Here is a 17,661-nt window from a genome sequence, read left to right on the forward strand (position 1 = left end):
AGATCCCCTTGAACTGGAGTTACAGACAGTGGGAGCCACCATGTAGATGCTGAGAATGCAACCTGGGTCCTTGACAAGAGCAGCAATGCTCTTAACCTCTGAGTTGGGCAACGCTTAATTATGCTGTGCTTAGCCCAGCATATGGGGCCTTTCAGCCTTGCCTCTGCTCCTGGCCCCTCTGTCCTCTGCCTTCCTCCTTAACAACCTTGGGGGTGGCACCTTGGAACCCCTTCTCTCACTTTGGCTATGCTTTGCTTGCTTTCATATTAGCCCACCTTTTTCTTCATGTGATGTGTCCCCTCTTCTACAGCTTTGCCTTCAACTGCTGCTGCTGATTGACGGCAAACACACTGATATCTGTTTCCTGATTTCTTTTTCATGATGCATAAGTGTGTCCCATCTCTTAATATAGTGTGTCTTACCTAAAACCCAGTCATACATGCTGTGTTTCCTAGTCCCCTTGGCATTTTCCTCAATAGTGTCTGCATGGTGTCTTATAACAACAGAAAGAATGGTGGCATCTGTCCAGCTGTCTCTTTTTCTGTTGTAGGCTTTAGGCTTTGCTTATAATATCTTAGATCATCACAGAACTTTACAAGACTGTTAAGATATACTTACTTACTACATACATGTTTCATTTCTCTGCCTTATACATCTATAGCCACACAAACTTACATGTTCACATACAACTTTTGACTGATTGTCCCTAAAATATCTAAAAGCTGAGTAACAGATTGAACCTTTCAACCCTGGTCCACTTAGGCTAAACTCAAGGAACAAATTATTTTTGTAATATGACTGTTTCCCAATAGACAGACAACATGCTTAGTCTGTCCTAGAGTGTAAGGTTGCCGTGTCGTTTCATGTGAGGCTGCTATTCGCCAAGACCTTGGTGGAGTTTTGTTTTGTTCCCAATGTGAAGAAAGTGCCTGTCTTCATGCTGCACTCAGTAGAAACAGAATAGTAAAAAGCAGTGAGTATTCCCCTGGTGATCTCAAAATGGGTCGGACAGCTACTAAAAGGAGCCAAAAGTCTTAAATAGCTCTTTATTTGAAGTTTAATAACATCTCCTACATTAGCGAATTCTCCTATGATTTCCAGATGTTCTTGGGTTTTCTTTTTCAATTAATAATAGGATAACTAAAAGTAAATGTTCATTTACCCCAAAGAAAATATTTTGTACAGATCTGTGCTACTTGAAAAGTACATTTTTGAGTAAAACTGTTGCAGTGCAGTCATTTGTGATTTCAAGAAAGTAGGAAGTACAAAGCAGCTTAATTTACAGTGTGCCAAGAGAACAAGCTAAATAGACAATTTTGATGCAAAAGAATCGATTTAAGTGCTATTTTAAACACATGCACAGAAGTGTTTAGCTTAAATATCTGCCTCCCACCAGATGTCCTAGCCAGGGGTAGGTGCTGCCAATGGCAGCTTCAGTATTCAAGGTAGGGGGAGAAATAGAAAAACAACTGACAATTGAATATTTGTAAAATAGAAATTACAAATCACCAACTTGCCAGCTCTTACTTTTTACTGGGAGGGGAAGATTGTTCTCCTTGTAATCTTGGCTTGTTTTCAGGGTCTAGTCCTCACTGCTAGCTGAGATGAAACACCAAACCAGTGCCATTAGAATTTTCGCAACAATGCTTTAATACCCAGAGCGCCTCCATAAATAGTCTGTTCTCCCCACACTCTGGAGAAAACAGCCCCATTTAATTGATCTAAGCCCAAGGGCTCAGAGGAGTATGGTGTCCCTAGTTTCTGCCCCTGCCCTTGCAGGAGTGTTTACCTAAGCGGCAAAGACAGTGCTTGCCAGACACACCATGTTGCCACCACCGCCTTAGCAGCCTTAGCAACTGCAGCCAGCTTTTTGTTGTTGTTTACCATGCAGTGGGCCATGCTCCTTTAAGAAACATAAACTCCTTTTCCTCCTTCCCGACCTCAGTCAGTAATCACTCAAGACCTGTCAGCTGCCTGAAGTCATCTGGAGGAGCAGCCTAAGGAAATCATCTTGCCTCTCCCCCCAAGAAGAAAAGTTAAAGCTGGCAGATGGACCGTGGCTTTTTGCATGAGAGTAGCCAGATAGTGCCCAGGGGGCATCAAGCCCTGGTTTTTATTTCTGCAATGGAAGTGTTAGCAGCTGTGGCTTGGGAGGTTACATTCAGAAGGCGTGGAATCGCTGCAAATGTTTTTGCATTTTGGTGAACAGCAGACATTAGGGGACATTGTGCTGTTATTGCAGAGCCCCACAATGAAGATTCAGGAGCACCCCAGTATATCCGACACCAAACAACAGAGGAATCAAGATGCCGATGATCAGCAGGAGAGCTTTGTCCCTGAAATGCCCCAGTTGGACCTGACAGCACTGTGTGATGAGAAGAACTGGGAAGGTAGGTGATCATCTGCCATTTGGGTGGTTTTGCACTGAAAAATCAATATGGATAAGCATATACAAGGCATGTGACAGCGTGCCTGTGAGGATGAGAGTTAAGAGCTATGCATGCAGAAGAAACTGGATTTCTATTTTAAAAAAATGACTGAAAATCCTTTACCAGGCAGCATAGGAACACACTGTGTTTAGTGTTGCCAAGGGTAGTTGCAACACAAGAAAGAAAAATAGGCATGCTCTTTGTCCTAGAGTCACCTTGCAGTATATTTTAACCCCCAAGCGTGCTGCCCCTGCTTGTGGTATGCTGCAGAAAGCCAGCCACACACTACCTCACCCGCTACCCCTTGTGCCTCAGCTACCTACCCCCTGCTACCTACCAGTCACCCAGCTACATCACTCACTTCCCACAGTAAACCTTCAGATTTATAAGGAAGATGTTTCTCTTTGCTTTTCTCCTACCTTTTAATGTACGCATTAAAAAGAAATCAGGTTAACACACTAGTCAGAACGCCGAATGAAAGTGCTTCTTTGCCGAAAGCCAAAGACACTTTGGCTTTTAGATGTTTTATTTTTTTTTTCCAGAGACTTCTGGTGAAACATTATAAATTTACTTTGAGGAAAAAGTTAGCTTTATCAAAACTATGTCAGAGAGAGCCCTCCAGCAGTTCTTTCATGCTGCCTTCTTTATCCCTGGTGAGTTTTTACACTCAAACCCGTGTCAGTGCTCTATACAGTGAGTTTCTGAAGGCCACAGCCAGGGAGAAATGGGTTCCTGGCTTCAGACCATCAACGTAACTTAATCTAATGACTTACAGAGTCACAACTATGAAAATCAGCCCCACTAGTGTTTGTATTCCCTGTGCCTGATCCAGAACCACTCCTCCTTTTACATCTAATGATCGAAAGTCCATCTGAAAAGCCCACATGGTGAAAGGTTGGCCTAGTTATTGTCTTGGCATGCAGGACTTTGTGAGAGAACAGACTGTTTTATTTCCATTTTCCCTCTTGTAATCTAAGAAACCCGTTCTGGTTATTTTCATACAATTAGGCAGCAGATCTGAAATTTTGTCACATCAACCCTGCTCAAAGTATTCGGAGAACAAAAGAGGGCATGGTTGATTTGCTTCATGTTAAATTTAACTAATCTATTTCTGGATATCAATTAGCTTATCGCTCATTTTTGCCCACTTTGAAATAATTGTATGTCTTTTTAATCTATAAATTCACAGCAACCTGCTTTCTCTACCCCCAAGAGTCTTAGAGTGGTCACTGTTGCCTAAGTAAAAGCAAAAACAAAAATATATAAATGTGTTTGAGTTTCAGTGATACAGTCTATCTTATAGCTCTTAAATAAAAAGAAATTGGAGCCAGAATTCAAATGAGTTACGGTCGCTTCCTGCTCCTCCCCTGAAATGGACTGCACTTGGTTTGATTATTTCTCTTGGTTAATCATAAATTTAAATTTCTCTCTCAACACACATAACATAAAGTAAAGCTGAACATGCCCTCCAGAGTGGTTAAAAGCCAATTTACAGTTTCTTAGAAACGATTCCATTACTTTAAAGAATTTTTCTGCAGAGAATAAAAATATAGACCAGCATCTTCTTTAGAAAGCTGGGCAGGATGTTTTCTAAAGGTTATTGGGAACTTTATAGGCTGCCTTGGGCAAATTGTGTTGGCAAATCGCTGCAACTATTCTTTTTTCCCATCACATTTGCATTTGTTGTTGAACTACTACACCTTTAAAATCTCCAGGGATTTATTTTTCAAGGTCATTTTGGCTATTTGGTTATTGCTCTCAGCAACCTTTTTTAAATTATGTATTTTGATTTCCAAATTGCTTTATAACAGGAATAAGGCCATACAGATAGTCAAAATAAAAGAACCAATGTGTAAAGCTAGATTGATTAAATGACAACAATAAATTTGATGACTAGACTATCGTCTTATTTATAACTTCAGTAAGAAATGCAAAGGTGTTTTTTCTAGTAGTAAATAACTTCACACAAATTTAAGTTGTGCACACAAAAGCAAGGCAACAATATACAAAGATGGAAGCAATGATCACCGTTAGAGACCAGTATCCACACTCAGCCACCAACACCCCCAAAGCCACTATCCAACACCCCCAAAGCCACTATCCAACACCCCCAAAGCCACTATCCAACACCCCCAAAGCCACTATCCAACACCCCCAAAGCCACTATCCAACACCCCCAACGCCACTATGTAGAGGGACACTCCGGATTTGTGTGCCTGGCCCCTGGCCTGTGGCATTGGTCACAGTCTGATGTGGAGCCAGGAAGGGTCAGCTGATTCAGGGTGGTATGAATGGCTGTGGTGGGAGCCCCTTCAGTGTGTGCCTGGGAAACTATGTTCTGTAAGTTCTAAAGTTTAGGATCAAGGGAACAATGAAAGAGATTGAATAGTAAATAGATTTCACAGGAGCCATTGAAAGTGAACATAGGATCCATCTCCTCCTTGTTGGCATGTAATCAACCATGCCTTCGAGTTTTAAGGAATGTTATATAATCTGCCATGCTGTTGTTCTTTTTGGTGTTAGGGTTTCAACTCTCCAAAGTTAGGTGGATACACAAATCAAAGGCACTGTTCTGATATTGAAAGGTAATTAGAGTTGTGTGATTAAAATATTTTTAAGTCCCATGTGTGCTGATTTACATGAGACGTGAACACACTGCTATCCTTTATTTGCCTGAAATTAGGCATATAGAGCACTTTGACCTGAGAATAGTAGCCCACAGTCATAATCACAATGTGAGGAGACTAGGGCAGCAGAATCACCACAACTTTGGGGCCAGCCTGTGTCACCGAGTAAGTCCCTATAGCACAGGCTGGCCTTAAATTCAAGTTCCTCCTACCTCAGCCTTCCAAGTGCTGGGATTACAGTTGTGCACCACCACAAACTGCTAACAGAACATTTTTTTAAAGGTCGGGGAATGCTTAAGTTTTCTCACTTATTATTTACAATGAACAAAAATTTTGGAGAGAAATTCTCTGAAAGTGTCATGAAGAAGGGCTGGTGAGATAGCTTAGTGGGTAAGGGCACTTGTCACCAAGTCTGATGACCTGAGTTCAGTCCCCAGAACTGACATTTGTAGAAGTAGAAAACCAACTCCCAAAAGTTGTCCTCTGTCCTCCATATATGCACCCCAGCACACGCCAACACAGTCAAAATCAATCCATCCATGCTTGCAGAAATGTATTTTAAATGAATCATGGAGAAGACAGTGATTGCTAAAGTTCTCCAGTTGAACCCTCCCATCATACAGTTAAGAAAGCCGAGCATCTCCTAACTTCTAGCTCATACCTAAGCCATGCTAATCAGACATCCCATCCAATAAGGAGGATAAGAAGCAAACCCATGGGTTTGAATCCTGGGTCTGCTGCTTGATCAGCTTTGTGGGCAAATTAGAAAATCGGTCTCCATTTGCCTTGATTCCATTGTCCTTAAATAGGTGTAGCAACAACAGCAAATAATAGTACATAATGAATATAATCATTGTTTAGCAAAGATTAAATGAGCTGATATCTGCTGTCCTCCACATCCTATGGGCATCATGTAAATATTACTGATTTTTCTCTTCCACAAATATCTGTAAATACACTTTTGGGGGAAAGTCAGCAAATACTTTGTATGAATTTCTCAGATAAATAATAATTTTTTATTATTTATAATAAAAATCAATAAAAACTAGGGCGCTCCATGTAGCCGCCCATTCACGCTAACTTCAATTCCTCTATTTGTAGTAAGCTAGATCCTGGATTGGGAAATGGTGCACTTGAAGAAAGAGCAGCTGGCCACCTGCTAGGGTCTTGATGATAGCTTTCCCTGAGGCGTGTGAGGAATAGAAGACAAGTAGGCTGTACATTAGTAACTGGTTAAGAAATTATGTGTAGCTGGTGGTGGTGACACACTCTTTTAATCCCAGCACTGGGGTGGCAGAGTCAGGCAGATTTCTGTGAGTTCGAGGCCAGCCTGTTCTACAGAGTGAGTTCTTAGACATCTAAGGCTAAACAGAAAATCCCTGTCTGGAAACAACAAACAAACAAACAAAAGAAACTATGTGTAAAAGCATTGTTCTTGTTGGTTGAAGTTGCACTATTTGTTCAATAATTTAAGCAAACCTACTGAGGACCTGCTTCTTAACTTTGCAAATAGAGGCAAAACAGATGCACGAACCTCATTTTAAGCCTGGGCTTGATAGAGCTGACTGCTAAGGTTTCTTATAAATCTGGTAGTTAGTTGCAAGACTTTTTGAACAATTTAGTAAGCCTACCATTTTAGAACACTAAAAAGAATTTATGGAAGTAAACCTCCCATTGTCTCAGATGTACAAGCATGTCTTTGAACAGCTGAGAAGAGAGCTATGTGACATTGTGCCAAGCACTAATGGCTCTAAATAACATAGTTGAAAAACAAGCACGAAAATATCATCTCCCTTAGTTTTGTCCAAATTTCTTATAAATAAGAAATTCCAATAGCTAGTTTATTTTATATAGCCAATGGCTCCAGCCAGACAACAGAGTGCAGCTGTTTCGATGCCCTGCCATTGCTCAGAGGTGAAGTCCTTCCTGGGATGGATTCATTTCCCTTCATGCCCCTGTGGACTGTGGTGTCTGAGTTAGGACTCCTTAGAACCTATTCTTATCACTTAGACAGCAGGAACACAGATTTTATATTTGTTATTTCTGTTGACCTGCGATGATGTCAAATGACGTGAATGCATGAATTTTTAATAAAAAGTGGCATGATTATATCTGGAGTTCATTGTGAGTGTACCAAAGCGATTTTTATTTGAAAATGAAAATGTGCTCATTTTATGTCCTGCTGTGGGAGAAGAATCCAGTGTGAAGCCTTGCATCTTTTCTGTTGTCCCTTTGAAAACTTTTCTTGTGATATCCTTGTTTCAATGTTCTAGAGTTACTAAGTCTAAAGTACTTGTCAAGCAGCTGTTAGAAATGGCTGGAGATACATCCTCAAAACTGGCTCTCTATAAAGCCATGTAATTGCACATACTATGCTCCACCCTACTCAGGCTAGTTTCCTGGCTTCCTAGTTGGGTGAATATTAGCAAATGTAAACTAGAATATTCCAGACTAAAATGTGGAACTGGCTGTATTGATTCTTTGGTGTATGAGATACACAATACATCAGTTTGTGACTTTCTTAAATGGGGGGGTCCTTTAAATTTGAGACTGTATAGAGGGAGAAAAGGAGGACACTCACATAAGTACAGAAATGGGGAACTCTCTACTTCAATTCCACCTGCAGACCAATGGTGCCATTCCTCTTTATCTTGTTAAATCTGAAATTCACAATGACTTTAAATCTCTAATCTTTCAATAATGGATTAACATACCGTACATATGTACTGTAGTGGGGAAATGCTAGGATTCCCTCAGCAGTCTTATTTCCTATCCAACACTGGTAATTCTAGGAAAGGATGTATTTGGATTCTCTGTTTGCTCATTTTTGCTTGTTTGTTTTCTTTGAAATGATTGCTCCAGGACAGAGACACAAAACAAAGCTGTGTTAAACAAGAGAATGGATAGATGGCCTCAGGTTAGCTGCTAAGCACCACTCTCAGTCTGTTTATAATGAATTCACGACCATAGAGATGAAATGGTTGAAGACTCAAAGATGTTTTCATTTTAGAAAATGTATCCTGCTGGATTAAAATTCAAATTGAGGGTGTCAGGATCAAAAGTAAGACCTTTCAAACTGTATTTCTTTTTCTTGATGAATAAAACCGCCAAAGTAACCAGCATGCTCTCATGCCAGTATCAACACCATACTTCGTTATATCAAAGCTTCATATCCCCCCAAAGCAGTTCTCCCTCCCCTCAAGTGTTTACCCCTCCGTGGAGAGGCTGTGGCCAGCTGCAGGACTGATTAGGCAGACTTAACCCTCTCCCAGTCTGCGCTGAGTTGATTTTTGTCTTAGGAAATAGAAGATGCAGCCTGGTGAGTTTAATAGTCTCATCTTCTGCAACTTAACACTGAAGTTTCCCCCAGAGATTCCCTTTTCCTGGCTCTCTCCTTTCCTGGTGCTTTGCTTCCTTTCGTTGGTAGAGCCACTCTGTCCTAAACCTGCTACTTAGCCGACACAGACTGGTGCTGTTAGTCCAAAGAATGAGATGTTTGTCTCCACGCTTAGCCACGTGCATTGCCTCAATAAGCAAGACTTTTTTCCCCCAGCCTTGAACATTTTTATTCTTTGAAGTAGTTATCTGTGTTGAAGATAACTTGAGTTCCTTTAAACTTTTAAACCTTGTTCGTTATGATTTAGTACTTTAGGTGAACCTGCTTGCCTTTCCTGTTTTGCTGTGATGTCTCCCTGAGTTTCAGGCAGCCATCACTGATTTTGTAGCAAGAGGACAGACCCACTCTTCCCACTGACTGGGGCTTGTGCTTAATTTCTTCAGATCCCAGTAGCCTTACCTCTCTGCAGCATTGGGTCAGTAGTTCTCAAACTTGACGACCATGGGGACACTTGAGGCATTTGGGCAGCTTGTGTGTGCACACTGGTGTGTATTCTTGTAGGTGTACATGTGTGTACATATTTGTCAGTCTGCTTGCCAGTCATGTCTGGACCCTCACTTAAATCCATTGTCTATAATATACCGGTGTGTGTCTTGATGCTGGTTACCTGCTTCCCTGGGTTACTTCACACATGTACCAGGGCTGAGAGGTTGTAAGAACTCAGTTAATCTGGCTCTGACATTCTAGGATTATAATCTTGTCTTTCTAGATACAAAGCTTAAGCATATCTATTCTATAGAGTTGTGTATGTCTTCAAGCTTTATAGTTGAAGGGGCAACTATGTGTTCTTTGACTTAGAAATCCCAGAATCTAAGGGCATGGCAAGTACTAACTAGCCTTATGGGGATCACCAATGGCAAGTGCATTTGAAGCTTTTAGTGAAGAGTATTATGCATGGAAAACAGCTTGCCATACAAAATCTACTTTGAAATCTTTTAGAGTTTTAAACCTTTTCTTAATATGTATTTATTTTGCCCGGGGCAGGGGGTGGTGATGCACCTGCACCTCAGTGAACGTATGGATCTTGGAGAACAACGTGGGGAGTTGATTCTCTCCTTCCACCATGGGGGCTCCAGGCATCAAATTCTGAAATTACAAGTGCAAAGCACAGGAAGAAGCATGCTAATCCTGTGTGCTAGGCAGAGGTACAGAGAGAAGCGTGTTAATCCATATACAATGACAGGGAGAAGCATGCTAATCCTGTGTGCTAGGCAGAGGTACAGAGAGAAGCGTGTTAATCCATATACAATGACAGGGAGAAGCATGCTAATCCTGTGTGCTAGGCAGACAGGAACATGGATAACCATGCTAATCCAGACAGAGGTACAGAAAGAAGCATGTCAATCCCACGTACTATGCAGAGAAGCACAAGGAGAAGCATGCTAGTCCTTTGTACTAGACAGAGGCACAAGGAGAAGCATGTCGATCCTACGTGCTAGGCAAAGGCCCAGAGAAAAGGCTTACCAATTGACCCACACAGAGATCATGAATCCTGGCTAAGTAGGATCTCACATGTCTAACATGGCTCCTTAGTTGTCAGAATTGCTGTCGGGTATGTGCACCCTCTAGGATACTCATTGCTCTTTTGGTGGTGCTCCTGACTGAAAAGGTTTTACTCATTCATCTGTTGGGGAAATTGGAATTACACACAATTGGATATACATCTTACAGGCTGTTCTTCAGGGCAGCCCTAGCAAGTTCTGTTTTGAAAAGAAGTAAGAAAGGAGATAAAGGCAGGTGGTAGGTATGAGGTACAGAGGTGATCTCAGCTAGACAGAATGACTACTCTGGACCTTGTATCTGAAGTGAGAAGCCACTCAGAGGGTAGTAACCTAAAGCATCCAGGAAACCTGGGTAATGAAGCTCTCCAGAACAGTGTTCCTCTTAAACCATGTCTATTTTCCAGAGCCCATCCCTTCCTGGCATCAAGAGAATGTGGATTCTGATGAAGCTCGCCTCTCCCCACAGGCCGGGCGCCTGATTCACCAGCTTCTGGATGAAGACAGTGACCCCATGCTGTCCCCCAGATTCTATGCCTATGGGCAGAGCAGGCAGTACCTGGATGATACAGAAGTGCCTCCTTCTCCCCCCAATTCCCATTCTTTCATGAGGTATGTTCTCTGCTGTTGATGAGCAATTTCACCAGCCACATGGCATTAAAACAGATGGAATGGCTCGCTCATGGATGGCTAGCCCTTTTGTAGAAATGAAGCCAGGAACCTGTGGAGAGACACGCCTGAACTTCTCCATCCTAGTACACCAGCTGTGGCCCAACTGCAGATCTCATTTTTGTTTGTTTGTTTTTACAGATTTATTTATATTTTGTATACAGTTTTCTGCCTGGCTGTATGCCTGCAGGCCAGAAGAGGGCACCAGATCTCATTACATATGGCTGTGAGCCACCATGTGGTTCCTGGGAATTGAACTCAGTACCTCTGGAAGAGCAGCCAATGGTCTTAACCTCTGAGCCATCTGTCCAGTCCTAACATCACATTTTTAATTCCAATTAGTGCCTCCTTTCTAAAGTTCTGTCAAATTTAACATTTAGGCTTAGAGTCAGTTTCAGACTGCTCTAATAATGTAAGTGGAAGTGAGAGAAACACAGGCCTATTTAATGGTTGCCTATGAGGAAAGTCAGCAAAGGCACCCATCCACTGGTTTTGTCAAAGGGGAGAGGATGTTTTCACTCCTCTGTGCCATGTACTCTCATACCGCAAAGCCCCTCCCCATAACTACTGGTTGTCCACGGGGCTGCTAACCTGGGCCATGCTCTTTGCAGGCGGAGAAGCTCTTCCCTTGGGTCCTACGATGACGAGCAAGAGGACCTGACACCTGTGCAGCTCACCCGAAGGATCCAGACCCTTAAAAAGAAGATCCGAAAGTTTGAGGACAGGTTTGAAGAGGAGAGGAAATACAAAGTGAGTTCTCCAGGGAGAGGAGTGGCTCTCAACCTGTGGGTCACGACCCCCTTGGGGCACACATAGCAGATATTTACATCTTAATTTATAACAGTAGAAAATCCCAGTTATGAAGTAACAATGAAATAATTTTAATGGTTGGGGTCACCACTATGTGAGGAACTGTATTAAAATATCACAGCATTAGGAAGGCTGAAAACCACTGATTTAGAAGATAGCAGAAGCTGATAAAAAAAGGGAATTTTTATTTGTTGAGCTAAAATTTGATTCAAGATTATCTTCTACAGTTTCCTCCTTGTGGGCTCCTTCCCCTATCGGCCTGTCTTAGTTTCCCAAGCCAGTGGCAAGAGGGCATTTTTCATGGTGGTTGCAGTATAAGCCCACAAACTCCTTCACTTTCTGCTCCATGAGCCTCATAAGCTGAGACATACAAATAATAGAAAAGGGGATATGGACCTCACAGGAATCCATCCATGATCATAAAGATCCAGTATTTTGCCCTTAAGGAAACCTATAGGAGCATCAGAAATAAGCAGTAAAGTATTTACTCTAGACTTTCTTTTCTCAGCCCTCCCACAGTGATAAAGCTGCCAACCCAGAGGTTCTGAAGTGGACAAATGACTTGGCCAAATTCCGGAAACAGCTTAAAGGTTAGTGAAGTTTTGGACATACTGGCATAGCCTGGTGTGCAATAAACCACGAGCCAAATCCCTCGGGTCCTGCTGAGTGTCACCATTGGGGTATCGCAGGCCTGAAGACACGCCCCGGTTCTCCCAGTTCCTTATGGGACACCATCCCAAGACTGTTTAGAGTCTCAGATCAAACCAGACCAGGTAAGGTATGCATTCCTCCGCATGTCGTCATTTCCACACACTCTGCTACCAGGATGGTTTCACACCAGTACTTGGAAAACACCTGATTGATCTCAAGATGCACTTGCTGGAGTGTTAGACAGCATCTCATTAGAGATGAATTTGCAAAGGGCAAGGGCCCTTTCCCTCAAACAGCTTGCCGTATTTAGGGTCAAGTTACAGAAACAATTAAATGGAACAACTAAAATGGGGCGTGTAGACCAGATGAAAAACAGGGGTCAGGTTCTGATTTTCAATCAGCGCATCTATATGCACTAAGGGGAGGCATTGAAACTGTCCATTTCTGACATCAGAGCCCAAGCCTAGGTAGCCAACAATCAGATACTAAAAGCCAACACTTTCCCAGGAATTAGAGTTTGGAAAACATTTTTGAAGATCCAGGAAGAGTCTTTTAGTTTGGTTTATGTAATGACCCAAGGATTTTCTCTTCCTCTATAATTCAATACTCTCTGGGAAAAAAAGTTATGGCTAAGCAGTTATTGACATGACAGTTAAAGCAATCTGGGTTCAGCAAACCTCAGACTCATGTATCTCTGTTTCCAAATCGAACTGCCTAGAGTCAAAACTAAAGATCTCTGAAGAGGACCTCGCTCCTAAGACTCGGCAACGAAGCAACACACTCCCCAAGAGCTTTGGTTCCCAGCTAGAAAAAGAAGATGAGAAGAAGCAAGAACTGGTGGATAAAGCCATCAGGCCCAGTGTGGAAGCTACACTGGAATGTATTCAGAGGAAGCTCCAGGAGAAGAGAGTGGAGTCCAGCCGTCCTGAGGACATTAAGGTGTGATGCTGTTAGGGGAGCAGCCCATCCTAAGCCAGTTCAGCCAACACAGTAAGAGCACAGGTCATGCAGATTGGTGTTGATACCTTTGCCACACTTACCTCCTCAGTTCGTTTTCCCACCAGATATTCTCTCCTCTGCTCTCCCCTGGCATTACAACACTAAGCCCAGTGAAAGGGGGTGGGGTAGAAGGGATAGGGCGTGTCGCAGGAATCCCTACAAGGACAATGATACATTTTAAAACTTCCCATACAAGTACAGAATCATACAAAAGCTGTGATGTTTCACCTGTGGGTACCTTGGTTTCTGACTAACAATCGAAAGCAGATGGCTCTATTGACGCTATTGCAGAATAAACTTACTGAGGTTCTTAGATGGCTTGACTCACTAGTAGAAAGAGTATTTGAAAATCTTTAGAGATATGTAGCCTATAACTGCAGTTATTGCTGGATCCATTAAGCTCAGTTCATGTCTTCAGGGGGCCTTTCCTGCCATGTGGGTATTCCAGGCAGCTGATGACAACGATGCTATGCCCTCTGTGTTGGTGGTGGGAGGTCAAGAGGCTCTTACTCCTATGTGAGCTTTGGACAGGGCATTTTAACCCTTCCTTTAGATGAGCTTGACAAAAAAAAAAAAAGGTAGAATATGAACAAATGTTTTTCCCATGGTTCATTTCTTACTTCTATGCTTACACAGGATATGACAAAGGACCAGATTGCTAATGAGAAAGTAGCTCTGCAGAAAGCCCTTCTCTACTACGAAAGCATCCACGGGAGGCCGGTATGTGATGGACCAACCCTTCTCATGAGGGTCAAATGTCTGGTTTTGGAAAGTTTCTATAATTTAGTGCCATCCAGAAAATAGGGTCTCTAATGCATGCCTTTTCTTTTTTCTTTTTCTAAGTGTTTTGAAGGCTTAGCCAATAGAGTTCTTTCAGTTAGGTATTAGATCTTGAATTTAATTGAATTCCAACAAAAGTAGGTCTGCAACTAAACTCAAGTTGTTAGTATTCCACTGAAAGGGAAGCGAGGTAAAGGATATAGGGGAAAGCATAGCATGCATGAAATTGTAAAGTACGGAGACCTCCTGCCCAAGTCAGACCCAGTAAGCTGCAGATGACTCTAAGCTTCTACAGCCATACTATAAAGGGACTCATTTTGAATGATGTCTCATTAAATAGATACTCTGCACTGCAGGACACAGCCAGCATGTGTAAAGGATATCTGTCCATGTGTAGAACTCAAAGTGTGAAGTCCAAACTGTAACATTGCCTCGTTATCATATTAGAAAGCATCTGAGGTGGTTCATTATTTAGCAAGAGTATGTGGGATGTTTCTTGCTAGCTATAGGGAAGCCATAGTGAGGCAAGCTTCCGCTCTCTTCCTTGGGGGACTTAGACATGCTTGGTGCCCGCTACTATTCATAATCTTCTTTTCAGACAGTTGACAAGAAAAAAAATGCTATAACAACAGCAATTCCTACAGGCAGGTATGAGGAAGTTTAGATGCATGGATTTTTATGAAGCCCACAAACACAGGGCTCTTCCTCCACTTTTTCCTAACTACTAATCTAATGAAATAATGGAATTAATTTAATCATTTCTTCTAAATGGTGCTCTCTCTTCAATAAAGAAGCTTCCAGAATGACATAATAAATGCCCTTTTAAGCATGGCACAGTATTCAGCCAGCTTCTTCAGGGACCAGGCAAACCCTCTGCCACAGAAATATCCCTCCACTCATGGGTTTTGTGGGGTGAGGATTCTGGATGTTATTTACCCAATAGTTCACCTAATCCTTAGTGACTGGCACAAAACTTGTCACACAGTGATATCCACAAAAGGTATCCAGGCATGCTCCATTGCATTTTTAGTTCTCAATATAGATCAGGTTTTGTTGTTGTTTTGTTTTGTTTTGTTTTTTAATTCATTTTTCTGGACTGTTCCTGCGGTGGAAAAATACTAGCACTCTGGGATAATGTTCATGTTTCAGCCAAGTTTGGTTTCAGATTTTTTTAAGGCACTGAACCAAGTAGTAAGTGCTCCAGAGTTCAAAGATTGTGAAATTTTGTCCTTCTGTACTGGAGTATCCGGGCCCATGAGAGGCAGAAGTGAACTGTTGTGAGCAGAGAAGAGCCCCTTTGCCTCTCAAGCTCAGAACTCCAAGAATGGAGCTTGTGGCCACCAGGGGGCTTCTGTGACACTGTTTTTCCTTTGCATAGTTCTTTCCCTGCAAAGATTCTAGCTGGAATATTGACAGTTCTTCAAGGGCTTCCTAGGCCCTGCCTCCCACCTGAGTGAACAAGCACACAGCTGCACTCTAAGTGGATCAAACCTCACCGTTGGCTCACTGGTTTGTGTGGTAGAGGGTTTTTGTTGCTCTTGCTGTTGCTATTGCTGGTTTTAAATTCAAGATTTTTCATTCCATCTGCAAACAGTCCACAGTGCAAACACGGTGAGCATCAGAACTGTAGGAACTGAGCTTGGCAGAGACCCGGGGCTGCCTAAGTAACCTCTTGAACTCTTGGTACTTAGTTGATGATAGATCTCTGTTATGTGTTGTTGTGGAAGGAAAAAGAGATTATAGTGACACAGAGACATTTATACATATATTGACCTGTAAGCTCAAAACAGAGGATGGGAAATAGCAGCTTTAGGATTGCATAGTAAATGATGGTTCTCACTGCCACTGCAATCAAATGTTCTACACCCTCCAGCGCACTTGGCATGGGATGAGGAGAAGAGTCTACTCTTCTTGTCTGCCTGTTGTTAAGAATACAAAGTATTAGTTCTTTCTCTGGCCTTATTCCCTTTCAGATAGATCAAGATTCAAGCATCTCACAAGGTAGAGAACAAATTGTAGAACAATTATTAATGTCATTTATCTCTGATCCAGGTCTCTCTTCCTCTCTCTGAGACACATTTCTCCTCAGGAAAAAAAGCAAACTTCCCTTGTTAGATGGCCAATCTGAAAATCAAAGTAAACTTTTATTTCTTAAAATAAAGCACAAACATTATTTCCAATGCTAAGTTGTCATTCCAAGTCCCTTTTTTTCATAAAGTAGACATTCAGAACTTGTGGCTTTTTCTAAGTCTGCAGATTCCAATTTAACAGGCCATTGACCATCAAGATAATAGCCAAACAGTCATGTGCTCCACAGCTCTCAGCAAAGCTGTTTGCTTTAACTAAGCATGCTGTAGATGGACCATACAAAAGCAAGTGGGCCTATCATTTCCTGTGAGCTATTATTAAAGTGTGTCCTTTATAACAAGGGTGTTCAATGTCTTCAAAAGTGATGTCACAGAAAAATATAACAAGTAATTGAAGCCCTCTGTCTGCATATCACCATTCATAATAAATGTGCAGGGGGTAGAGAAGAGGTTGCTTGACCAGTGCTTCAGTCTTCTTCTTAATTCTTTCCCTCATTGGTATATTTTAACTCTGTGTTTTAAAATATGTTGACTAACACAGCATTGAGTATAGCCAATGTCTTAGTTAGGGCTTTTATTGCTGTAAAGAGACACCATGACCCAGCAACTCTTATAAAGAAAACATTTAATCAAGGTAGCTTGCTTACAGTTTCAGAGGTTCAGTCCATTATCATCACAGCAGGAAACATGGCAGCATGCAGGCAGACATGGTGCTGGAGCTGAGAGTACTAACTACATCTTGACTCAGAGGCAACAGGAAGTCAACTGACTGTCACACTGAGTGAAGCTTGAGAAAAGAGACCTCAAAGCCCACTCCCACAGTGACACACTTCCTCCAGCAAGGGTACACCTCCTAATAGTGCCTCTCCCAAGTTAAATTTTAAATTATGAGTTTATAACTAGCCTCTGGTTAGCCATTGTTTTGGATTTTCTGATCTTTACACAGACATCCTACTATTCTTAACTGATAAAAGAGTTGCTATTTTCTAAATTAATGGGGTCCATCGTGTAGCAGTTAAAAGAGTCCACAATCCCACTGTTAGATCTTGCTTCATTTGTGAATAGAGAGAAACCTAGCTGGGAATCAGTCATCCAGTTTTCATCTAAGCTCTGGAGCCTTGGGGAATCATTACCCTCTGCCATGCTCAGTTTTAGCCTCTAAAGAACAAGCTCTTTAGAGCTCTAAAGAACAAACTCTTAGAGCTTGCCTAGCTCTAAGATTCTCTGGCTCTAATTTTGTCTTTATCATCATAGTAAATGTCTCACTTGTTTTACCACTCACCTTTACACCCAGAGAACATTAGCCAAATGTTGCAGAAAAGTTTTATTTAAGGATAAGAGAAAACTCTCATACCATAAAAGCAGGCACATTGGGCTGTGCAAAATTTATGATTTCTACCCAGAATGTGCTTCTAGTTAAAAGTAAACGTTTATTGGATTAGTGTCTCCTCTGGGTTTTAAAACAGTACCTGACTCTTCCAGCATGATCAAAAGCAGGGTAGTGAATCAACAATGGAACCGTTTCCGTGTCACATTGAAGACAGAATGGGAATGCAGCTGTGTCCCTGATCTTACTGTTTGTTGTTTGTTTTGTTTGAAGACAGGGCCTCGCTATGTAGCCCTGGAACTTGCTGTGTGGACTAGGCTGGTCTTGAACTCACAGAGATTCCCCTGCCTGAGTGCTGGGAAAAGGGTGTGGGCCAACATGCCTGG

General features: G+C 42.0%; 1 protein-coding gene across 1 annotated transcript in view; it reads left to right on the forward strand.

Annotated features, from left to right (window-relative positions):
* Fam13a (family with sequence similarity 13 member A) overlaps positions 1 to 17,661 on the forward strand; it is a 92,363-nt gene that overhangs the window by 59,049 nt on the left and 15,653 nt on the right. The window contains exons 8-13 of the mRNA XM_027429742.2: positions 2,243 to 2,390; positions 10,360 to 10,564; positions 11,233 to 11,371; positions 11,940 to 12,021; positions 12,801 to 13,021; positions 13,718 to 13,801. Of these exons, the coding sequence (XP_027285543.1) occupies positions 2,243 to 2,390; positions 10,360 to 10,564; positions 11,233 to 11,371; positions 11,940 to 12,021; positions 12,801 to 13,021; positions 13,718 to 13,801 (879 nt within the window). The remainder of the gene's footprint in view (positions 1 to 2,242; positions 2,391 to 10,359; positions 10,565 to 11,232; positions 11,372 to 11,939; positions 12,022 to 12,800; positions 13,022 to 13,717; positions 13,802 to 17,661) is intronic.

Source organism: Cricetulus griseus, chromosome 8 (assembly GCF_003668045.3).
Source record: "Cricetulus griseus strain 17A/GY chromosome 8, alternate assembly CriGri-PICRH-1.0, whole genome shotgun sequence".
Lineage (NCBI taxonomy): Eukaryota > Metazoa > Chordata > Mammalia > Rodentia > Cricetidae > Cricetulus > Cricetulus griseus.